The sequence below is a fragment of the Mugil cephalus genome, chromosome 6 (assembly GCF_022458985.1).
Source record: "Mugil cephalus isolate CIBA_MC_2020 chromosome 6, CIBA_Mcephalus_1.1, whole genome shotgun sequence".
Classification (NCBI taxonomy): Eukaryota; Metazoa; Chordata; class Actinopteri; order Mugiliformes; family Mugilidae; genus Mugil; species Mugil cephalus.
The window spans coordinates 6896149-6921039 of NC_061775.1; the positions used below are offsets into that span (position 1 = coordinate 6896149).

A 24891-nucleotide genomic window follows, 5' to 3' on the forward strand; every position below is an offset into this window, starting at 1 on the left:
GAGGGGGCATAAAAAGGACACAGCAGGAGACAGCGCAGAGGGAGGTGGATGCAGAGGAGGCTTTTGACACTCACAGCACTGTGTGGATGGAGCGTGGAGTGGTCGCTCCTGTTCTTCTTGATAGGCGTACTGGGGCAAAAAGAAGGACAGAAACAGATGTGAAAAAAAATAAATAAATAAGAAGAACCAGGCCTCTGTCTGTGGACAACTGCTAGTAAATACGGTATATTGACAATTCTGCTGGCAGCTATGAAGCGCAGCAAACAAAGAAAGAAAAACGCTGTAAAAAGACAGAATGTACGAATAGATGAATAGAGGAAATTGTGCAACAAGAAAGAATTTCTCACATCTTGATCTCTCATTGCATTAAGTTGTTCCAGTTTCTTGGCCCAGTATCTGGCCTCTTCCTCTGGAATGTCTGCAGTGAAACAGAAACACTTGACATGTCACTCTACACAAATGTTAGACTTTGGAAGCCTCTGTGTGTGCATGCTCGGTAATAGAAGTCTATTGGAAGTTAATGGAGTGATCGTATCAGTAGACAGAGTTTGAATAGCTATCCTGAAACTCTAGATGTTGGATGGACCTGAGGACGTCTTACTTACATCTGAAATCTGACATATCTTGTGGTGAAGTTATATTACAAAGACTGTATTAAAGTATTAACAGTATTAGTGGTTGGAGCAGCAGATAGCAGGCACTGTTATATAGTAATAGTGATTGAGACAGTGCTTGTTCTCTCAACAGTCTGATGCGGTACTAGCACAAATACTAATAACAGCTTTCTTTTATTTTAATGGAAAAATGAACATATATGTAAAATCTAATAGATATAAATGAAACCAATAAAGCACTAGGCAATATAAAGTAAATGAAAGTCCAACCTAGTGGCAGTTCGAATCGGGTGTCGAGCAGCAGCCTGTGAAATGTCGGATCTTTGGTTCCGCAGATCTCATTCTCCGCCATGATCACGTTGGAGTCCAGGGTCAGCCACTGACCTGGACCCTCCTGGATGGCACAGAAGGACAGAACACGAATAGAGATATAACTACAACACTAATTACTACATGATGCATATGTCTGGTTGCTCATATTTCAGATTATTGAGTGATATAAACGAGATAATACAGTATTAAGTGATTGAAAGAAACCCAGAACTTTTGTATTAACAGACCCATCAATATGATCCTCATCACAAAGCAACGGAACCAACGGAACGATCAGATATTAGATAAAACTCTTTCTAGGTCATCATCAAAGACGATATTTTGTCAACTTCATCTCATTTCAGAATGAAAGCAGTTCAGGTTCTATGGACTGAGACATGGTGGCATTTCATCACTGAGTGGGACAATGACCAAAAAGGTAAATGACGATGAGGAAGGGGAACAACCCAACAACAAACTAGGCATCTTCAGGCGATGTAAAAAAAGTGTCTGCTAGTATCCATATATCCATCACAAATTCAAGGAATGACTCACTGCAAAGAATCTCCCACAAAGTATTAATTATAACGGTTCCGTGTGACTTCCTGCTCATCTGTTCGAGTTTGTTTTGGACCTCTAACCTAGCTCTCACACACTGTTCTTTCTACATCAACGTAAACACACTTCATTACAGTGCTTCCTCTCTTTTATTTAAAGAGATGAAGTGCAGCAAGAAGAAGGTACAGTCTGTGACTATCCAACACTCAGAGTTAGAGAAGCTTTACGCAGACAGTTTTCAGTGAGTTGTCTCTTCCGTGGTGAATCATACTTAGCATATTCACAATGCACGTATGCTGGGTGCAGTTTGATCATCCCCAGAAGTAATAAGCACTTAGTAAACAGAACTAAGCACCCATTGCAAATCTCTGACGAGTATCTATGACTGATATCAAGCTCTACATTTCATTTCTACCTAAGTATCTAATGTTGCATTTAATTAGCTAAAACCTGGGGACACATAAAACCACAACCAGGACTGGAGAAATGTTGCAGTGGTATCGATTAATCATCTAAGCTGGAGTATTGGAGTGCACGTACAGTACGTGTAGACATTGAAACCTGAGGCCTGAGCCGGGTAGAGAGAGACAGAGAGGTAGGTGGTGTACCTCATTGGACTGCCGTATGTTGCGCAGGGGGATCCATAAGGTGCCCACCATGGTGTCCCAGATCAGCCCTTTATTCCACACCTCCACTGTGAGGCCCAGATCCAGCCGGTTTATTTCACTGCTCGACAAAAAGGGGAAGTGTCAGGTTTAGAAAAGGAGAAATAAATGAGGAAAATGCAGAGAGAGTGGATGTAATAAACGCTGAATGTAGAGCTGAGTGTTTTATACGGAGAGTTTTTAGTAGAAATGCAGCGTATGCCACGAGGAGCCGCATTTAGTTGATGGATATGCACCATGATTCAACCTGCTGAGGGAAATGAGTCATTCGGGCACGAGGATGGAAAAGAGTAGGTGATTGTCAACAAGGCTGCTGGAAAGATAGAAGAGACAACACAGACAGGGCAACGGCAGAGACGGTGTATCCTTCTAAATGACAGACCACAGTGAACTCAATCCCTCATATCCCCACATGGCAACACTCATGAGCACAAATAGCTAAAGTCAGGCTAAGATTTGCAATGTGTGTGCTCCGCTCATCATTGAACAGGGGTTTGCCAGTTGACATGAATCGAAAGCTAATAATAGCCGTGGCTTTGAGGTGAAAATGCATCTCTCTGTTGCCTTGGGAGTTGAGGAAGTAATCGGGAAATTGCCTGAATGATCTTTACAGCAAATGAGAAAAGAAGGAGCATAGGATAGGACCAGGAGAAGGAGAAAGAGTGAAGTTTAGTTCAATGCTATACTGGTAGTATATATTTATATATAAACTGTTGTGTTTGGCACCTTTTCTTTTACACAACGCTCCACTCTGCCATTATAAGGTGTTAACAAATCCTAAATGGGGAACAACCATTCATTTGGGTGTGTGAACACTTCTGGATCAGCACAAACGACAGCAGAGGTGCGATGTTGTCCCAGAACTCGTCAATGGGAGAAGAAGAGTGAAAGCAAGAGGATGAGTGTCAAAAGTAACTACTTCCAGTAACACTTGATGCTCTGGTTCTGAGCTGTACAACACTCTGAGGCGATCAACCAATCAGCCAGCTGCTTTTTACAGCAGATGTAAACTTATTTGTTTTTGGTTCAATGTTAAACGCATTGCACTCATAAATAATTTATATAGCAGCCAATTTCTTGTATAATATTCAACTGAATAGTTCCACTATTTTGAGATTGAAAAGGTGGGTTTGAATTAAAAAGCCATCACGGCAGAATGGAACAAAATCACACTCACAATGGACATTTCAAATCGATCCCGCAATACTGTCAATTTATTTCATGCTTTCTTCTTCCCTGTCAAAACCTGACACCCACATTAGCCGCAATACAACTCAGTAGCACACAGTTAAATCGAAGATTGTGATGTATTATGTTAGAAGGGGCCAATGTAGCGTCCTCCAGCAGCAGAGGAGAGGGGCTGGGATGAAATAGGTTCACCGGACCTCTGTTGCTGTGTTTCCATTTTCAATCTTCTCATTTTCAAGCTCTACTCAACAACCTACAATGACTTGCAGTAAAAGCTGCGCCTCTACCTAAGACCATTTTTAGGACTGGATTTATTGAATGCATACAGATACACAATGAGCATAAAGTGCGGGACAGTATAAGAGGAACTCACAACATGAAGTCCTGCTCCCAGCATGGCTGACTGCCACGCACGGCGATGGTTGTGCTCTTAACATTCTGCACCTTCAGTGTCACGTATGTGTTAAATTTCTCTGTAAAATACAAACATCACTGGTTATGCCACCATGTGTTCACTTTAAAGAGTCTGTGTCAGCAAACACAGATCAGAGCTTACCTTGGGGTCCATCGAGCTTGCCTTTTTTCACTGCAAACAAATTGAGAAAACAAACAAGGAGTTAGTTTGGTCCCGCAAATAAAACTTTAGAGGCTTTTCGTAGGCCTGTACTCAGCATTACGTGACTTCAGCGCACAGTCCAGGGAAGCCTCTGCTTGTAGTTTGTGCACATGAAAGTATCGTTGGCCGGTGATTGACAGCAGGCTGGCATTTGAGAAAGAGGGTGGGTGGTCCGCATATTTCAGCCAGGAACTCCTCTATGCTCTTTGGGCAGAATGTCAGGATCTCAATATGAAAGAGTGCATCTGCTCGGCAGGAGATGTCAGTGTCTTTGAGTCACTCTTCGGAGGGCCAAAAGGATTGTGTGCGCAGGCAAAAGCAAAAGGTGGCGGCAGGGAGGAGAGCAGCCTCGTGCCTTGTCCCCCCTGAATGATGCATGTGTGCGTACTCCTTCAAGGTTGTCAACAGTGGCGGAAAGACAAAAGGCTGAGCAGCGCTGCCGTTTGTCCAACACAATGGGCTAGCGCTGAGGTGCCACTTCCAACTCCTTCTAGCAGGCTCCTGATTTTTAAATCCACTGTGACGTCAAAAGCTTATTCATTATTCATTCAACCTTGCACCCTGCAGATGCCCATCATACCCATGTTCAGCAATGGGCTATTAATATTCAGATCTCTGGTATTTAATCTGCGCTGATTGCATCTTTTCACCGATGTTACACTCAAGGAAGGACCTACGGTGAATAACCACAAGTCTAATCGGAGTTCAACAACGCGCATGCTTACAGCATGTGTGACGTCTGTCGGCTAGATAAAGAAAGGAAACAATTAAATAAGAAAAAAAACTCTAAGTAATAAGGGCTGCAAAAGTGAAGTCATTTTCTTAGTCTGTGACAGCAGAGCAGGCTCGATAATCATTGTGGACAATTTGGCTTCTAAAAATAGCATCACCTCAGCAGCCCCCTGGTATAATGCTTATCACTTAAACATTGTTCTGATTCACGAGGCAGGTGCCGGAGTGAGCCATGAGGTAAAGCGCGTGCTTCTTAGCCAACTTCAAAGTGAAATCCCCTTCTTGATATTTTAGCTGCTGACAAGGCAGCCACGCCAAACGGGCGAGGGAGGTTCTTTTCTGTGGAAAACACATTTAACAAAGGATTCAAACGAGTGCTTTGCTTTCAAATAGAGAGCAATTGACAGCTGCATCTCCGCTGCATCCTTGCCAACACTCTCTCTCCCATGCTCTACTCTCTCCTCACCGTCAGCCAGCCATTGGTCCTCTCTCTTTCTCACTCCATCACTCACTCCTACAAGCTCCCCCTGCCATGTGGCAAGTGTGCACGTGTGCTCCCTTTCTATCGCTTTCTCTCGTGCTCCATTAATCTCTCCGTGGAGCCGGATGCAGGCAGAGTGAGCTGCATCCCCAACACTAAAAATAACCGCTTCAGTGTGACAGGGGGTGGGGGTGCCTGAAAGAGGGGGGGTTACTTCTCGCAGGCATAAGACTAAACCAACACTGCTGCAGTTCCAGCATGGAGGAAGGAGTGAAGGGGAGTAGGTGAAGAAGAAAAAAAAAAGAGTGGTACATGCTTTCTGCAAAACCTCAACAGAAAATGTTGAGGCGCTGCCACTGCAGCTACAGGATCTCATTTTATCGTTCTTTGCAGAGGAATATTAGACAAATACGTTCACTTGCGTCCTGGTCCAGAGGAGCTAATGTGGCTTTTTGTTTCCTGGGGTATTGCAATCAAAAGCTTTCAGAGTGCCCAAACTTCAGAGCAATTGCACTGACACCAGCAATGACAATACAACAGTTTAGTCGTGGAATGAATTCAGGGAAGAAAAAATATGTTTGTGGCAAAAAAAACAAAAAACAAAACAGAGACGCAAATAAACAAATAAGTGAAAAACTGAGGGGTCATTACGGAGAGCCCTGTCCGTCCACTCACACACACCTGCTGTACATCATGTCGAGTCTGACCGATGTAAACATACTCAGCAGTCACTGATGTCTACATGTTTTCAAACATATTATAGTTGAATTATGAATATTGCCTTAAAGTGAGGACAATCAACTGTAATTTGGGGTCAGAGGAAGGGTTTAGGAATTACAACTCTTTAATGGTAGCGATGCGTGATATTCCTGCACCTAGTTAAGAAGCAGAAGAACGTCACTGGACACAAGATACAATGACATTCTGTGTGTAGCAATCTCCAGTAGTAGTAATAATCCAAATGAAACAGTGAGATTAGGAGACTGTGTATGTACAGTAAATATGTCTGTGATTCACAGACTTTTTTAAATACCTTCAACCTTCAACCTTAAAGGTGTCAGTGTCTAATATATGTCATGTATGGACCCAGCAGTATATCTTAATTCAATGAGGATGTGTCTCTCTTGTATATAAAGTGCATGAATTGGCACCTTCCTGCATGTATGACAGTAGGGACGGTTGCCAGATTGGAACAACGCTTACTCAGCGTGTTTCGCACAGTCCATCACTTCACAGACTACATCTAACACCATGAGACAAGAAAGCAGAGTAGACACACAACTCAACACCATGCGACCGCTACAGCCCAAAGGCCCCACTCCTCAACCGTTTTAATCCTCCGCTCTCCGCATAGCCTCCATGACAATAATATAATGTACAGTATCAATATAAAGCTAGCTGCAGGGCTATAACAGAGTGTCGAGAAACTAATGAGAAAATGCCAGCAGAGACCTAAAATACCACCGGGGTTGCTATGCCAACAAAGCTTCAGGACATAAAGGGACCACCAACGAGCCTGAATCTCAATCCTGACATCTGTGCAATCAGTACTGGTGTCAACAGCCATAGCCGCCTCTTCACAAATACTACAAGCTGCTCCAACCTCTCACTCAATGTGAAGAAGCAGCTTGAGGAATTGATCACTTTTTCATCTTTACTTCACTGTGGCCTAAATAAAAAAGGGCACACTGTTTATAAAAATGTCTCAGAATACAAGAACAACAGTTTAATGTAAAATTCAAAAGGTGGCACAGAGTTGTAGCTAGTTGTAACCCTTGGCATATTCGTGTCCATACTTAACTGTTATATATTAACTCGATGGACATTAAAGAGAATATCCAGCAGTTATGAGTGTCCAGGAAGTGACAGATGACAAGCACGATACGTGCAAGTCAGCAGGAATTAACACAGATAAAACTGGGTTACATACGCCACACCATCACTTGTCAGTTCATTAGTAGTGGGACCGAATACATTGTGATACAAAGGTCCTGCACGGAATCTTCATGAAGGTTGTGGCATTCAACATTTGTTTCGAATAATCATTTTGGAGGTCGTAGTTTGTTTCGTGTTGTACAATCATGCGTTTTTTATTATTATTTTCACAGCCCTGTGTTAGTCAGTGGTCTGGGCTAAATGACAGAAACACTTTTTGAATAGACGTAATTCAGCAAACTAAGGATTCTACCTCATCCATTGTTCATGTTACATTCATGTTACGCTCATGTTACTTCTGTTCTAAATTTCGAGGCAACCATACATGCTTAAAATGACCATTTCAACCTAACCAGGCAACACGATCCATCTTTGATATGACCACGGGACTACTCATCCTTTAAATGCTCACTTATTAAAGCTACATGCTGACAGCCAAGGGCTCACCACTGAGCCAGTATTAGCCAAACAATCTTAGGACCTAAATCTATTTTCAGATCATTTGATTCTAACTTGAGAATGATAATATACAACAATAAATAATTGATGGAAACAAAATGCCCCCCTCGATCCCTCTCAAGGAAAAAATAAAACACAAGTGACTGAAGGATGAAGATATGTGATAAGCAGGTGATTATTCAGGGCGAGTTTACAGTACACAGTAGGGAACCAAGACACCACTGGGAGATCTTGCGTTTTTTTAAAGACAGGTTGCAATTTTTTTTAGTCACTCAATCAATGAGAGAAATGGAAGATTATCGCAACGAGTCGCGTGGTTTAAAGAATTCTACTGTAAGCTGCTGCACACGCCTTTTTACCTCTGCAAAAGCTCTCAGATAACAGATCTTCACCCGTGGCAATCTTTTTAATCCAAATGCTATCTGCTTCTTTGAAATCAACACTCCACGGAGAGCCAGGCTGAGAGTAGATTACATCTTGCTTTACTATGTTTGACAGAGGATGCCAAAAGCATACACCTACTCCGTGAATCGATCCGGTTGTGGCAGCGCCAGGTTTTGTAAAAAAACGAGCCTGTCATCGAGGACAGCAGGAGTGTAATATTTTACAGATAAAAATAGAAAACAGATCAGAGGAAACAGAATATGCAAAAAACTGATATGAACCTCGTTGATTCGGTTTTCACGATACTGCCATTTAAAATCAGTTTTACAACCTGCCGTGTGCAAGGCGGTTATACCAACATATCGATGGGTGGATTTTTATCGTTACAGGTGAATGCACAAAAGCTGTCAAAACGCTATTCGGAGCTATTTCAAGTGATCACAGCAGCAAGTCGAGGGAAGTGTCTGCAAGTCGTGCCAAGAGCAGGAACGGTAGTTTTCTCTTACCTCCAACACACAGCAATGACATTTCTTATGTGCGCCTTTAGGGTGCAGGGTCCAGCTTCTTCACCAGCTTCTTTATTGGCTGAGCTAATCTGTGTAAAATATAGAGTCCGGGGGTGAATGGCTGGGGATGGAGATGGAGAAGCCTGCCGTCGCTGGCTGGTGAGCCGGACCGAGGGGCCGACAGCGTTAAGTTATAAATGACAGAAATGAAAACGTGCCCACTTGGAGAGTGAACGCCAGCGTCGCAGACCTCTCTTATTTTATTTTTATTTTATTTGAAGTGGTATCTAAATTTAAAACTCTCCCCCCTTCCTTTCGCTCTCAGCTCTCCGGTCCCCAACACGCAGCCATCTTGTTCAGCCTCAGCACCACCGCTGCGTGGACAGCTCCTGGCAGTGACGTAGGAGCGCGTGGTGATGGCGTGGAAGGGCGGGGAGGCTGAGACCTCCACCGGGATCTTCTGTGTCCGTATTAAAAATAAATATATCACCCTCTGATAGCGTCCTGTTTTCTGCAGCAGCAGTCACAGGGAGAAATTAGTCAGTTTGAGGACAAGGGGTGTCTGTCACAATGTAGAGTCACTTATCCTGCTTCAGCTTTGAATGGGAAATGTTTTAACGTATTTAATACACTCATTATCAGTAAATTAAATCTCAGACATGTTTCTTTGTAACTGAGCGTTGTAAACGTTGTGCACAGGGCTTTAAGAACGCAAACATTTTCGAAATGCATGTAGCATTGGGGGTTTCAGATTTGAACATTTCAGAGATCCAAGGATTTTATTGCAAGAAAGTAATGGTTATGCACACATCTGATGAGATGATGGGGCTCAGAGGGATAGGCTCCCTGGAAGCTACTAAATAAGTTTGCAAAATACAGAAAAGAAAAAATAAAACAATTTGCCTTTGTTTTTAAATTGTATTTATATTCTACTGGTCAAACATGAGCAAAGTGAAGTCATTAAACTGAAACCCTTGCATAGTAAACAGTAAAAAAAACAAAAACAACAAAAAAAACACTTTTTTTTTGCTTTCCTTTATAGGGTTTTTATTTCTGTTCTGAGAAACAGGAAGGAAAGAGAAATAATGGAGCAAAGGAGGTGCTGGCTTTTTTCACACTTACCACAGGTAATTCAACCTGCATCCTGAAAAAACATCAGACCTGACAAACCACCATAAATGTGGTCCAAGACTCCTATGAGGGCCAACTACTCCCCCTGCTGGAACATAGTGTCCCCTGCATTATTATATTATTTTACAAGTCACATTATAGCATAGTACCACACCTCTTACACATGTCAGCTGGGATAGGCTCCAGCAACCCCTGCAACCCTAGTGAGGATAAGTGGTAGCAGAAGATGAGATGAGATAACGTTAAATCTAAATACATCATGTGCTTTGTGACTCAATTTAAACTTGGGGTTTTGCCATTTTAAATAATTCTCTATGTTTCATAAAATAATCAGAAACCAATATCGCACACATTGATCTTGGAAACAGTGCTTTCATTATGATTTAATGAACATTTGGAAGAAAATACAAATATACTTCACAAATATATCATTATCTGACAAGAAAAGAAAAGGTGTGTCCATTCCACAATCTGGTATTTTCAGTATAAATCCTAACATGCACTTTACAATATTTCATTTCACCCCTTCCAGTTTTTTTTATTCATGCATTCTAAATAACACTACGTACACCTCCTCCACCCACCACCTGCCGAATGGCATTTATTGTAAACGGATCATTGATAATTAGACATGCTGTACTGGACATGTCGTAGACCTGTAGATACCTGCTGGAACAAAGCTACACAACAAAGTAAGAGTTGATCCAAATTTACTCAATTAAGGCAGTTCAGAAGATAAAATGACATTATATTTGATGAAATACCTGAACTGTAAAAACCTGTGATGCTGCCATAGAAACTGACATTCACAAAATAAAAAAAAAACAGACACATGTAGGAGCACACATGTTCCACAGAATACACATATTCATGAAAAATAAGCACGTACACACGAGCAGTGTGTTAAGAATTTGTACCATTTGCTTTTCCAGCCGTACCACACCTATGTGCTCTGTTGAATGGCACTGACTTGACCTAAAGCCACCAAGGCAGTCATGCGTCCCTGTGATCCAAGAAGGAGCGTCTGTCTGACTGGAATCTCCTCATAGCTTCTCACTGACAATGTATAAAAGCATACAGTTAGAGAAAACATTCACACACTCATATGTGAAAATCCCTCCCTGTCTACAGGTATGGACAGGAATGGACACAGATTTCAGATACCAATCATCATTTTGCCTCATCGACGCTTACATAATGTGAAACACTGCATTGTGTTTGTTCGCAGAAAATAAAGTATGTGCCATGAACTCCACTTTTTTGTAATTCTGGCAGGGAACAGTAGATACATTTACACACAGTTATAACAGTTATAAGAGTTAATTTATTTGCTTTCTTGATGTGAGGATTAATAGCTAATGAGTTTACGGTGCTTATTGCAATTTGGCCACTAAATTTAAAAGAAAAAAACAATCTCTCCACTGACTTACTTTGGAAAGGCAACAGTGAGGTAAAGGAAAGCCGGTTAATTAGAAAAGACGCCTGCAGTGACTCTACACTTGGGGTCGAACCGATCGGTCGACAAGTCGCTGATTACTTGACAATAACCACACATCCAAAACAAGACATTCCAGGAGCCCAGTGGGTCATTGCAGCAAACTGGCAGCGGTTCATCACGTGTGTGGACATACTTCACTAGAGATGAAGCCCATTCAACACACTCCTGAAATACAACCAATGTAATACTGCAATTCACACTATGCAATCTAAAAGGCATCCGCTAAGACTAACACAGGAACGGTCCAAATCCTCTCAGTGACAGTCGATTAACAACTTCACATGCAGCAACAGAGACGAGGCTGCAAATCCACTATTTGCTGAGCTTCATTGTCTAAACTTATTAGACCTTTAGCTGATGTCTATGGGGAAATATTTCCGTAGAATTTTTTATCCCAGCTACATTATCCTCTCTTACACCACGCTATTAAGTACTATTAAGCACTACTGATGGTGCCAATTACAGTCTGTATATATCTGCAGCGCACAGTATTAATAAGCTCATGTGTTTATAGTCAGTGTTGTATTCTATTAGCTGACATTGTTGCTGTGTTTGTAAAGCATTTTTTTCAGTTTTTTTGCAGAGCCAGAGCCGCATATTCTAGGTGTCAGGCTGATGCCGTTAATGGTGTTGAGGTGGGACCCTGTTCAAGCTTCAATAAAGTTGTAGAAAAGCCTCCGTAGTTTTTTTTTTTGTGCGAAATGCTACAACATGTATTCAGGTCACGAACACAGAATTCAATGTTGCATTACTCTGTACTGTTTTTTTGCGCCATCAAATCGACTTTCATCACATGTTAATTGATTTTAAAAAAAGCCAGTCGTTCAACCCCTCCTCTATACGCTGTTTTAAAGCTACCAATCTTCTATTTTAATGTTTCCAGGCAATGACATTGGATCTGGGATAAATGAGTTACCTGTCCAGGCTAGAGAGAACCTCACACAGCTGGTTGAGCAGGGCGCGGTGTTTGTGGGGATTTCCCTCAAGCACTCCACTGAGGCGACTCAGGTACGAGTCCAGGTTTCCGAGCGATGCTGTCTCACCTGTACCTGGAGAATCAAACCCACACATTTCATGAATTGATGTGAAAACAAACCTCCTATAAGAACAAAGCCTGATGACATGAGGTCCAGCTCATACACTACATGCTATGTGTTCATCTAAATACAGACCTGGCAGAGGGACTGATGACAGACTGTTGACCAGTGTGTGCTTAATGGCCAGCAAGTGTTGGTGGAGAGCCTGGGTACGCTTCTCATCCTGCCCCAGTTCAGCCTCCAGGCGTTCTTTAGCATTGTACATGTCCTTAATGTGCCGCTGCAGCACCGCATTCTGCTCCTCAAACTCGATGTTGGCCTTCCGAAGCCGCCGTAGTTCAGCCTCCCGTGCTGAAAACACACAATTAGGCGGCAAGATTAACAGTAAGCCGCGCCGAACACACTGCTTATGATTGTGATACTGATACTGTTTCTCTGTTACCTTTGTTCTGATCAAGGAACTCCTCTGTGAAGATGGGGATGTCAAATCTGCTGGGGAGGTCAGACGCCTGAAACAGACATAATCCACAATTTAGCTTTATAAAAACTGATGTGAAAATAACACTGCAGAATACACAGACACTGGAGTCATTACCTTTGATACTGATGACCCCGAACCCGAACTGATGATGACTGATGGAGTGTCTTCTAAAAGAGGTAAATAAACGTTTGTGGATTTAATCATGTGGCACAGACCAATGCTGAACAAACAGATCACACACACGCGAGCAGCAGTCAGCCCGGTTATCATTAGGTGAGCTGGGGTCAGCTGTCACCTTTTTTGATCCTCTTGTCTTGTATCTTGGCGCTGGTGATCTGATAGGCCTCCGTCTGCTGATATTCCTTGAGCTCCTGAGCGTACTGCATCTTGTCCCGCTCCGCCTCATCCAGATAGCGCTGTCAATACACAAATAATGCCCCATTCATTTCAACTGACATAAAGGCTCAATAAACAGGTCCTTGGTTAATTCAATTATTTGGTGGAAACTGGTTATGTTGTGTTTTAAGAGGAAAATGTGAAAGACATGTGAAAAACTGAAAGGAGCAACACTATTAAGAAATCTCCAGGAAATACATCTGCAATATTACTGCAATATCTGCAATATTACATACATTGACATTAATTTGCATACATATGCAAATTAATGTCAATGACATCCTAGCTATAGCAAAGCAGAGCACATTTGACGCTCCTCACTACTTCTGAATGTATTTTTTTTTGTATATGACTGTGGATAAAAGCTCAACTGGCCCATAGCTAAATAATTAAAGCTGAGTTCTTGCAGTACTGTGTTCTACTGAATAAACTATGCATACAGAGAAAACCTTAAAAAACTACCTGTTTGTCATTCGGGGCTAATCGTGTCCACTCAGCTCCGAGTCTCTTGGTAATTTCTGGGAATGGTAAGTCGGGGTAACGGGCCCGCATGTGTTCTCGCCGCTCATTCAGGAAGCGGACGTATCCTGTTACCGGGGCCTTAGGACCATTTGGTAGGACCTTCTTTCTCTTCTTTCCCTTTGGCCAGCCTCTCTTCTTGGGCTGCAGAGAAGGAGAAACAGCACTCTCAGACCACCTTAAAATGCATGCAAATCAGATCTGCAACTTTTGTAAGCTGTTGGTATTTACTCAAATAATAATCTGGTTATTAAAATATCAAGAAATAGGTAAGTCAACCTGACCACTTTGTCCAACTACAAAGGTTAATAAAATTATCATCGCAAAAGTCTATTGGTGAGTGCACACTTGGCAGGTTTGGTTGAATTAACATGAACACAATTCAAGCTCAGTGCATTTGAAATGATGTGGTGGCTGCCATATAAATCTTGGTGCGTCACCTGGTCTAAGACCACTTCCAGGCAACTTCTGGTGTGGTTCAACTGGGGTTTGAACGCAGCACAGAACAAAGATGTAAGCACTGTGCTTAGTTTTATTATCTCAAAGGACAGAACACTAGAGCACACCAGGATTTTCTTGTCATACAGTATGAGCCACTGTAGTTCATTATGATTCAGTGTTGGAACCGCTAATTGACTCGCTGCACATGTTGTGAACCTGAAGGCATTTACATGAACGTGTTTAAACCAAACGTAATCTACGGAAAAAACACAGATACATGAGCACTATTTAGACCCTTTTACACATTTTAGAAGCTGTAAGGATGACCACCACAGGTCTAACAGAGCATTTAGCCCAGAATAGAGGACTGCACTGGAAGTTCTGTTGTTAGAATATAGGTCGCAACAGCTGTGCAATCAGGCTGTGAGGATGTTTCTACATTGGTCTGGACCATGAGAAGTGTGAACACACCTTAAGACAGCAAATATTAATATGCAATTGAATGGATTCCTGAATTTATGAATATCAATATTTAAAAAAAACAAAAAAAAAAACCATAACATTAGGACTACTTAATTAGGATTACTTACGTTTCACTTGCTGCCTAATATATCTGTGTCAGACTAGTGTGGACACCCAGAGGTTACAGTGTTTGTTTTTACCCGTGTGTCATCTTTATCGTCATCATTCCTATTAATATAAGAATACACTCAACCCAAAGTAAAATGTTTCATATTTTATCTACTTCTGCGACACTGTCCCCTTTGTGAAGGAGAGATCTATTATTAATATGAATTACTTTCAGCTAGCCAGTAGTGTACGTTATGAAATGACAACTCGCTGTATTACTAAACAGTAACGGTGTAACTATGCAAAATGGCCAATCGAATATTAAGCTGTAAAACCCTCCTTCCTCATAGAGCATATAAAAAACTGAACTGTTCACTCTGGCCAGATGTTGGGATGATGCAGTACCCACCTCTTCTGGTGGTTGATCCGCTGTGTGTGAAGCCTTTGGCTGCTGTGAAGCATCACTCTGCTCTTGTTTGATCCCCCCCATGATCCCCGTCTGTCCAACTCAATAAGAAAGTGTACAAAGCGGTCTCCGTCCGTTACACTTATTCCAGTGGATGGGGTCTGTGTAGGATAAAACGGGAGAAGATGAAGATGCGAGGGCACAATTGTAAATTTCATAATTGATTTACGAGCTTATTAGGCTAACCCGATCGTTAGCAGCTCGTCGTAGCTAACGTTAACTGGCCGCTGTTCGCACACACGCTCAGATACACAACGGACAAAATCCACACAAAAATGTAATCTAAACTACTGAGGTGGAAAAAATAAACATATACACACAAATTAGGCAATCGGACATTTTAAAATGACTATTCAGACAGAGGAATGATTAGGTTTTTAAAAAATTATAGCTTAGTTTTTGGATAAACGTTTTATTACTTACCCGATAATGAACCTCTCGGCCAAACAGGAAGAGAAGTGTATCTGTCACCTGATTGGTCGGTGGGGAGACTCCTGATTGGTTGGTTGAATGAACGAGCCCTCCCCTCCCCACCCTTCCCCCCAGAATATTAAAACTGAAAAGAAAACAAATACTGCTTGTATATAATGCTCATATGCTTTCACACTACTACTGCTACTGCTACTAGTAATACTAACAATAGTACTTGTGTGACTATTAATCACATAGATTATTGTGTTTAGTGTATTTGGATTTTCTCTTCCTTTTCCTTCCTACACTTTTCTTTCAGCATGTATCACTGGATTACAGAAAAGGCAACCAACCTCTAAAAGCAGACATTGCCAGTTCTCTTTGGAGCTGTCCTCTTGTTTTATGAACATAGGAGACATTTTGTGTAGTCAGAGGAGGAAAAGCACAATATGACCATTCAAAGTCCAACTGTGAGGAACGGTAGCCTAGGTTGAGTGCAGCCATCATTAACGCAGCCGTTTGCCCACTATGACAACTCAAAATGTCTGAAACCTGATAAACGCCCACGTTTTTAAGAGGAAGTTTACATTTTTTTATTTTCCAATCATATGACTTTCCGAGGCTCTGTGTTGTATGGTGAGAATGAAGTGATATGCTGCTAAAGCTGTTTAAAATACACCCATCGGGCACAACACTATGACCACCTTCCTCTTATTGTCTAGGTCTCTATTGTTGCTTGTGGTCCGTGATGTCTAAGTAACATCCACATGAATACCAGTGTTTCCCAGCATTACATATCAAAGGACCCAGACTTCATGGCATCTACCGTGGATTCAGGATTTAACAAATGGTCTAACAAGGGGCTAGTATATATTGATCAAACTATGAAGTCATTCACACAACTTCAATTGGACTTACCAGCTAATGATTTTTATGAATTCTTACACCTAAGAACACTCTACAGTAACACCAGGAAGGGGAGAACATTTGTAAAACACTAAACTAGAGGAAATGTTATAATTCTCAGAGGATGAGTCAAAAAAAACCCAAAACAAATAGATAAAAAAAATAGAAAATCTCTAAAGCAAAAAAAAAAAAAAAAAAAAGGAGTTTGAAGTAAATATATTATCCAAGGGAGAATGGATGGAACCATTCAGATGGACATAAATACCCCAACATTGAGGGAATTCATTAACAGTGCGTATATCACGTTGAAATACAGCAAAACATCTGAACTATGCCGAAGGGAGCGTGGAGAGGCGGGTTACACACAAACATTCTGGGACTGCCCAAAATACAGGATTAATGGGAGAATGTTCAAAAGTGGGTAAGACAGATTCTGACAGTATGACAGACAAAAGCAGAATCATAACAGAAAAGTGTTCATCATGCAAAAAACCACAGCAAGACTCTTCCCTCTCCCCTTAACTTAAAAAGTACTTTTGCCAATATTGAACGCAAGTTAAGGTTAATGGCGAGAAAGTGAGGAATGGACTATGGGAAATAAGTTGTCCAAGTGTATTTGGTTGGTAAAGATGTAGCCCACATCATAAAAAAGGAAGGAAAAAAAAAAAAAAAAAAACCTTAAAATAACATGAAGTGTAATTGCATACGTCATACATCCCCTGTGTTTGTTGGGTTTCTTTGTGTGCATTTCAAAAAAAAAATAAAAATAGTTCTCCCCCCCACAAAAAAATAAGACAAAAAAGCCTGAACCATAAAAGTTTTTATTTTCTTTTATTTATCGTTTACAATTTTTGTAGGTGTTTATTATTGATTCTTTTGGCAAACATTAGTGCTCACGATGTTCTGTACAGTCCGGTCCCATAACATACTTAGATTTGTTGGGCATAGAGGAATAAGACAAGAGCCAAGCGGTGTCCAGGATTTTACAATTTGTCCAGGTAGTTGTCCAAGGCTGGAATACCCTCCTTGAGACCCTTGCGTTTGCGTGTATCAGTGACGACGATGCCGGGCTTGGATGTAGCATCCAGCGGGTTTCCAGGAAGGATCTGCCAATGGTCGAACACGCACTGTGGGAAGGCCTGGCCACCAGTGTTTGAACGAAGGTCAGCTGTGAAACCTGTGTACAGACACAAATGGAGATTATGGGTATGAGGACCACCATGTGTAAAAGTAGTCACAAATATGGGAAAGAATGCATTTTACCCCATATAATAAAATAATACGAAAACTAAAGAAAGCTTTAAATTTACATTTTCCTAAAGGTAATAAGACACCCACATTCCCCTGACCACACTCTGTAGACCAAGTGTTGTACATAAAGACTGCAGTACTCAACAGGGATTGTGTTTAACAGCAGCAATCCTATATAAACACACTTCAAGGGACCATCAACAATGTAACTCTCCAAACATTCAGATAACATATTGGCATGCAGGAATGAAATTAAACACAGCAAGAGTTGAAAGACGTCTTGCTCTTGTCAGGAAGACTTACCGAATGACTCCATGACAGGCAGGTAGGCCTTGATGACATACATGGGTGTTCCCATGACCCTGGACTCTTCAAACACATGACCACGTCTCCTGGTCAACACACCGTAGATTCCACCAATTGCACCCTCAGGACACTGCAGAGTAGACATGATATAGACAGTTAAGTTTGGGAAGTGACAATTTAGTTGACATAAACAACACTTGGTGTGACAAATGCAAAGTGTTGATAGCTACATCTCTGGAGCGTCAAGGAGCGTCAAACAAGCTAAACAAGTTTTACAGGGCTCAACTTATATCATGTAACTAAGGACATGAGGGAACACTTACCTGGATCTCCACCAGGTAGACGGGCTCCATCATTCTGGGCTCGGCTGTGAGCTCACAAGCATACAGAACTCTGCGGGCTGTGGGGATAATCTGACCACCACCACGATGGATAGCGTCTGTGTGCAGGGTCACATCATGGACATCGAAGCGAATGGCACGCATGTTCTCCTCACAGAGGACACCCTAAACAACATTCAGAAACCATACCACGTGAGAATCAAACTACATTCATTTATCGTTAGTAAAAGCACTTTGTTGCACACTTCATGCTCTCACCTCCTTCACGGCCCACTGGAAACCAGCCACAACGCTGTCCTTGATCTCATTAAGGTACTGCACTCCCTTGGTAACATCCACCAGCATGTTGGGGCCATTTCCATCAGGTCCGAAGCACCAGATCTTCCTGGCCTCACCGACGTCCCACTCAAAGTTGTCGGCAAGGTAGCGGGCACGGGTCTTGAGCTCCTGGCGAGGTGCCACATCACCCTTCTCAATGGCTTCAGCCAGGCCATCTTCAAAGGGACGGGCCTTCATGAACAGACGGTTGTGCTTGTTGGGTGACTTGGACAGACACATGACACTTGATTCTGTGCTGACAGTCTCCCTGTAGGACACGACGGGTTCAGATTTCTGAAAAGAAAATGCATAGTGTTAAAGCAGAATTGTCTAGAACTTGTGAAACGCATGAAATTTAAGTTGTTCAATTAATTACCTTAATTGGAATGCAAGCGTGATCCTCCTCCAAATCCTTCAGACAGATCTCCAGATGCAGCTCTCCAGCTCCAGCAACGATGTGTTCTCCAGACTCCTCAATGATGCACTGTACCATAGGATCGGACTTGGACAGACGCTTCAAACCCTCCACCAGCTTGGGAAGGTCTGCAGGGTTTTTGGCCTCCACAGCAACTCTCACCACAGGGCTGACGCTGAACTTCATCACTTTCATGTTGTGGGCCTGCTCAAAGGTGGTGATTGTTCCTGTCTTGACAAGGAACTGGTCCACACCAACCAGACCAACGATGTTACCACAAGGCACATCCTCAATGGGCTCGACGTAACGGCCCATCATCAAAATGGTCCTGTAAGAGGCAAGATTAAGAGATCAGACAATTCAGGTGTGACCAACATCTGATAAATTCACCTCCGTAGTATTTCAACGTGCCGGATGTTCAAACCAACCTCTGAATTGGCTTCAAGTAGAGGTCCTCCTTCTTTCCAGGGACAAAGTTTGGTCCCATGATGCGTACTTTCAGGCCGGTGGACACACACCCAGAAAATACACGACCGAATGCATAGAAGCGACCCTTGTCGCTGGTGGGCACCATCTTGGAAATGTACATCATCAGGGGAGCCTTGGGGTCGCAGTTCTTGATACCTGGGTGACAAATTTAATCAGTATTATTACAAGAACCAACAACAAATTAAAAACGTCTGACCCAGGTCAGCATGCATGCTAACCCCATTGCTTCTACGGATGCATTAAACAAAAATTCAACTGCTTCATACCCATGGCAGCCTCATCATCTCCAGGTCCTTCATAGAGCAGCTCGCAACGGTACTTCTGGGCAGTGACGGGAGAAGGCAGGTGAATGGTGATCATCTGAAGAAGGGCTTCTCCAGCAGGCAGCCAGCGACGCATGACAGCCTTCAGGAGAGGCTTTCCCTCCTTGTCCTTGTCCTCAGCATCCAACTTGATGTCCATCTTCTCGATCAGTTTGGCAGTTTCCTCCTTCTTGAAGTTCATGATGGCATCAAACACCTAGAAGGAAATGAATATCAGTCATTAGAAAGCAATTTAACCAAAGTATGGTGAGGATGTTAACAGAGCCAATGCATTGTGTGCCTGCTCAGGTTGAAGGTTTTCATCACTAGTAAGTCAGGTCAAAGTGAAGAATAATCAGATCATCATTTGCAGGCTTAAAAAGAAACTACATCTTACTTTATTCAAAAAAAAGATTGTAGAATCCATTCTTAAAAGGCTGTGCCCTCATCTTCTAAATGTAGTGCATCACTAGCAATATTTCAATAACATCTGTTTATTATGTCTTGTTACCTTGAAGATGGGGTCCAGGACAAGAGCGCAGAAGGTGCGGGACAACTTCTTGCCATCAGGTCCATTTGAAGTCTTGGAGAACTTTCCGGTGTCGGTATCATAGAACCTAAAAGAACAAAGGCAACATATTAACCCACAGAGTTAAAGAGATGCTGCTATTTACATTATTAAAAAAACACTTTCTTTGTAATACTGTGCCAATGCTTTTGGTAAGCACACCTTCTGTCTTAATAACTTACCTATCGCCCCACAGCTTCTTCATCATGTCCTCCACCTTCTTGCAGCGCTCCTCTGGTGTCATCTGGGTGTTGCCCTTGGCAGCAAACTTTGCTGCATACATCTCAGCAAACTGCTTCAGGGTGAAAGCCCAGCCGTGCAGTCCAGATCCAAAGCCCACGGTACCAATGACTGGATCAATCTAGAAGAGATCATAAACACATCAGCATGTGTTTTTTCAGTCATTAAATATTTAACTTCTGTTGAATATTACTTATGTGATATTATATGGAAAAAATGTCTATGGTTGTGGTGTGGAACATTTGTTAGACGGGAATAGGTATTAAAAGTAGGCATCAACTGAAATTGTATTTGTGTATGCATTCAGACAGCAGTGTAAGGCTCAATGGCTTAATGGGTACCACTTGGTTGTTCTAGTATGTCCTTGAGGGGACCCAGAGGCAAAAAAAACACGTGAATCACTTTAAGGCTCAGACGACCACTCACCTGGATGTTACCCATTGGTTGATCCTCATCCTCTCCGTAAGTGGAAATGATGACGTTGACGGACTCAACGATACGCTGGAAAGTCTGGTAAAGATCTTCAGTTGTAAGCTGCAGCTCCAACAAGGCACGGTCCATCTTGTTCATCATCAGGACTGGCTTGATGCGCTCACAAATGGCCTGACGCAGCACGGTCTCAGTTTGTACGCAAACACCTGGTAGGAAGACGCAACAGACATTTAGCCCACGGCATAGCAGTTTAAGTTTAATACACATAAGCAGAATAATGAGCTTTACTACAGTGAGAATAATAGAGATAGTGCTAACACATCACCCTCTAGTATGTATACAATTTAAAGCAGGGAACGACTTCCAGTCTCTGTATTTCTGTGTGTACCTGCTGTTAATTTTTAGCAGCTACTTTCCATCCTATGGATTATTGCTTTCAGCCTTGTTAACTTGTTCCCCTGCATGGTTGGCTTGTTTCCTTATATTGACAGACAACACTAATGGAATCTAAAAGAAAACTCTGCAATGTCACAATACGACACTACTCTGTTTGCAATTTCCTGCTAAATTATTTGTTTTTACATTTAGGCTTAAGATAAACACAGAAGAACTTTTAAAGCAGGCTCTGGTCTGCCCTCACCAGATACGCAGTCCACAACAACCAGGGCTCCATCAGTGACACGGAGAGCAGCAGTGACCTCAGAGGAGAAGTCAACGTGCCCTGGTGAGTCGATCAGGTTGATCAAGAAGCCAGCGCCGTCCCGGCTCTGCTTGATGAAGGCCAAGTCATTCTCACTCAGCTCGTAGTACAGAGAGATGGCTCTGTAGATGAGGAAAACACATCATTTAACACCAGACGCCATTTTTTATTTATCAAGCACTAGATTTAACTAAAGGCCAGTTGATTTACAAATGTATATGTTTAATATCAGCATTTTCCACATCTCAAAATTGACTTTACTATTAAATCTGCGTAAGTAACAATAGAAAAAAACATTTATCTTTGAAGCACTGGCCTTCTCCCAAACTTGCAATGCAATTCAAGCACACACAATATTACAAATGCATGCATCCGGTAATAATAGTAACAAACAAGTTTAATACAGATGTTAGTAACAAAAGGTGAATAAGCAAATTTAACTAGTTGGACAATCTGAATATGTTGGAGGGTACATACAAACAATAAAGTAGAATATTTATAATTTGAATCCTCACAAAATAGTTTAGAGATTTGGAGCACTTGCTTAAATATTTCACCAGCACTCTGGCAGTCCTATTGTTCACCAAAACAAACATCTGTATGAAGACTACAGAAATCAGTGTTTAACAGAACACAAGATTAATCAAAATAAACCGTACCCTAGTGGAATGAGCGCATGTGAGGAAGCAGCTGAACAAAGATATTTTTAAACTGCACCAAAACTCTGCAGTTGAGTTGCTCCTTCCCCCTGAGTCACTTTTGGCAATTTGACAGCTGGAAAAACGGTGTACACTTGCACAATATCAACTAATTCCTATCTTACCACCGGAGTTAGTGACAGAAGCGCGCAGTTGGGAACAAGATACTTACGTGGACTTGATGGTAATGCAACGTTCCTGCTCATCTTTGCGTGTGTCGGTGAAACGAGTCTCTCCAGCACGAGCTGAGGCAATGATGCCAGCCTTTGACACCAGCGAATCCGTCAATGTAGACTTTCCGTGGTCAACGTGCGCAATCACGGACATGTTACGGATGTTAGCCTTCTTGTCCATGATGGTACGGATCTGGTCTACGGTGAAGTTCACCTGAGGGAACGAGATCGGATGACGTTCAAACAAAGCATTTCAATGTGGCATTCTTTAAAACAAATTTAAAAAAAAAAAAGATAGGGGCCACACGATTCAAACCACAGATGATTTCCATTGTTGGTATTCTTTGGCAACCCTATCCAAAATTGCAACGGGCATTAACATGTCAGGGAGGTGCTGACATTTCAAACACTACAACCACGTTGTCAAAATGCACTTGCTACAGTGTAACCATTCAGATCACTTACACCGAGATACGCGTTTCATAAACATCCATTTCTGAGGTAACCGCACCCTCATCCATCTAAAATTCTTGCTGACGTAAGATAAACTCAGCTGCTGTGCTCTGCGGGTGCTCGGTGTCCGCCATCATCAAACGTGACGTTCTCCTCACCTACTTTTAGCTTATAAGAAAATTCAGTCGTAGCCGAGGCGTAACAGTAGATCCAGTTAATGACAAATATATATTAACTAAAATGACAACGCATCCAATGAGTCATTAGTAACAACCGATCTAAACCGGCAACACCCGGCATTATATATCAGCATGAATAGGCCACGTGTACAGACTTTGGAACTTGCTAACGCTAACGCCGGCAGACACGACGTACCGGCATATGATTCCTGTAACTCTTAACAAACCTAACTCCCCATCTGGTTCATTTCACTCGTCTCGTCAAGCTTATATGTTCCAAAAGGGACTCGAGTACTTGTTTCGCAACAATTATGTGCGACAATGGCCGACATTACAGCCAGCGTTAGCGCAGAAGCCGTCCTTATTAACGTTAGCCAACACCGTATCCGGACCCAAACTCACACATTTTAATGTATCTAAGAGGACAGTCTGTACTATGTGGCATTTCGACTGTAGCGAATGCGACAAATTAGGGGACAAAGAAATCCTCAACAGTTCGGAACCGCTACGCCTTAGGCTTTGTGGCCCGTTATAGCTAGCTGTACAGATGACAAAATGGTTGCCATTTTGATGCGAAGCAAGAACCAGACAATGACATGCAAGGCGTAGAGCATCCTTTCACTGTTCGTATGATCACAACACTTTAGCGAGTTTATGGTACCATTTGAACCCAATCATTCATTTATTAGCTACAGAAGTATTATCAACTCACCATTTTGGCGGATGGTTTCGGATTCTCTTGGTGGAGAAAAGAGACACGAAATTTTACACTGCCCACCTCACGAGGGCATAGGCAGGGAAGAGGCCGCTGACGTCAGAAGACAGAGCTTTATACCGCGCGCGCCTGCACGTAACGTGACCAAATGACGCTGTTTTGTTCGCTGCTGACGCTGGCCTTTAAAAAAAAGTTTACGTGAAATTGAGCACTATTTTTTAAAGGTATAATTGAAATAAAAAATATGAAGAAAATGTAAATATTTGTTAACAATCTTTAAAAAAATAAAAGAGAGCATTCTGAAGAAGAAGAAAATAGAAGTTTGATTGCCATTATTTGGATATCTCTCTGTGTTGCTATTTTATCAGTGCAACTTATTGTGCGTTAGCAAACCTAATATAGATTCAAAAGGTCACTAGGCCTTAAAAAGCCAAAAAATTAGCTCTTTATTCAGGGGTCTCCTTTGCTGGTATAAAATGTTGCTGTGTCTGAGCTTTTTGTATATGTTTGTTATTAAATTAAGTCTGGGGATTAATAGCATCATAATATCAAATTTGTAGTAACTGAATTGAGTTTTAAAATGTGAATGCATCATTTAGAATTAAATTGTGTGTTAGCTGTCATTTTGGTTTCTAGGGTAATTTACTGGAGTGGTTCAGCCTTTTTTTTAATATGTTATAGTAATTACTATATTATGCTTTATTATATTTCAAAAGTCAATGTATTAATTTTATTATCAACGCTGCAAACCTAGCTTACTCATGTAGCAAACCAACCATAACTAGCTGGTTATTACACAGCAGCGTGGTCAAGAATCACAGGGATGGAAAAGCTGCAGACAGCAGTGTACTGTATGTGACCGTCAGCACCCAGCACAATGTCCTTTACATTGTGTCCATCAGGCACTAACTGCAGTGCGAGCAGATTTTCACAATCTAGCAATGCACTGGAAGGACAGACTTTTTTAAAAAAGCAATCATGCATGTGAAAGCGTCCCTTCCAACT

General features: G+C 41.9%; 3 protein-coding genes and 1 non-coding gene across 13 annotated transcripts in view; all 4 read right to left on the reverse strand.

Moving 5' to 3' along the window:
* unc13a (unc-13 homolog A (C. elegans)) overlaps positions 1 to 8812 on the reverse strand; it is a 43095-nt gene extending 34283 nt beyond the window's left edge. For all 10 annotated transcript variants that reach the window (XM_047586899.1, XM_047586897.1, XM_047586896.1 and 7 more), the window contains exons 1-7: positions 8451 to 8812; positions 3894 to 3923; positions 3711 to 3810; positions 2093 to 2210; positions 885 to 1008; positions 348 to 418; positions 75 to 129 (exon numbers count right to left, since the gene is read on the reverse strand). In XM_047586899.1, the coding sequence (XP_047442855.1) occupies positions 75 to 129; positions 348 to 418; positions 885 to 1008; positions 2093 to 2210; positions 3711 to 3810; positions 3894 to 3923; positions 8451 to 8472 (520 nt within the window). In that variant the 5' untranslated portion in view covers positions 8473 to 8812. The remainder of the gene's footprint in view (positions 1 to 74; positions 130 to 347; positions 419 to 884; positions 1009 to 2092; positions 2211 to 3710; positions 3811 to 3893; positions 3924 to 8450) is intronic.
* A 1125-nt stretch (positions 8813 to 9937) lies between these two features.
* Positions 9938 to 15485, reverse strand: hmg20b (high mobility group 20B). The gene is made up of 9 exons (XM_047588339.1): positions 15413 to 15485; positions 14933 to 15090; positions 13456 to 13656; positions 12893 to 13013; positions 12712 to 12764; positions 12559 to 12625; positions 12252 to 12467; positions 11996 to 12128; positions 9938 to 10637 (listed from the first exon to the last, which is right to left on the reverse strand). Exons 2-9 carry the CDS (start codon positions 15011 to 15013, stop codon positions 10625 to 10627), a joined length of 885 nt encoding a protein of 294 aa, XP_047444295.1. The 5' UTR covers positions 15014 to 15090; positions 15413 to 15485; the 3' UTR covers positions 9938 to 10624.
* Positions 15486 to 17113: 1628 nt separating this feature from the next.
* LOC125009094 (elongation factor 2-like) lies at positions 17114 to 24031 on the reverse strand. The gene is made up of 13 exons (XM_047586711.1): positions 23884 to 24031; positions 22539 to 22753; positions 21609 to 21790; positions 20963 to 21174; positions 20479 to 20657; positions 20240 to 20345; positions 19693 to 19945; positions 19366 to 19561; positions 18899 to 19265; positions 18463 to 18816; positions 18187 to 18369; positions 17861 to 17993; positions 17114 to 17483 (listed from the first exon to the last, which is right to left on the reverse strand). The coding sequence occupies exons 1-13, from the start codon at positions 23884 to 23886 to the stop codon at positions 17290 to 17292; spliced, it is 2577 nt and encodes an 858-aa protein (XP_047442667.1). The 5' UTR covers positions 23887 to 24031; the 3' UTR covers positions 17114 to 17289.
* LOC125010038 lies at positions 20032 to 20099 on the reverse strand. Its single transcript, XR_007113011.1, has one exon. It is a non-coding gene; the product is annotated as a small nucleolar RNA SNORD37 (small nucleolar RNA).
* Positions 24032 to 24891: the final 860 nt, after the last annotated feature.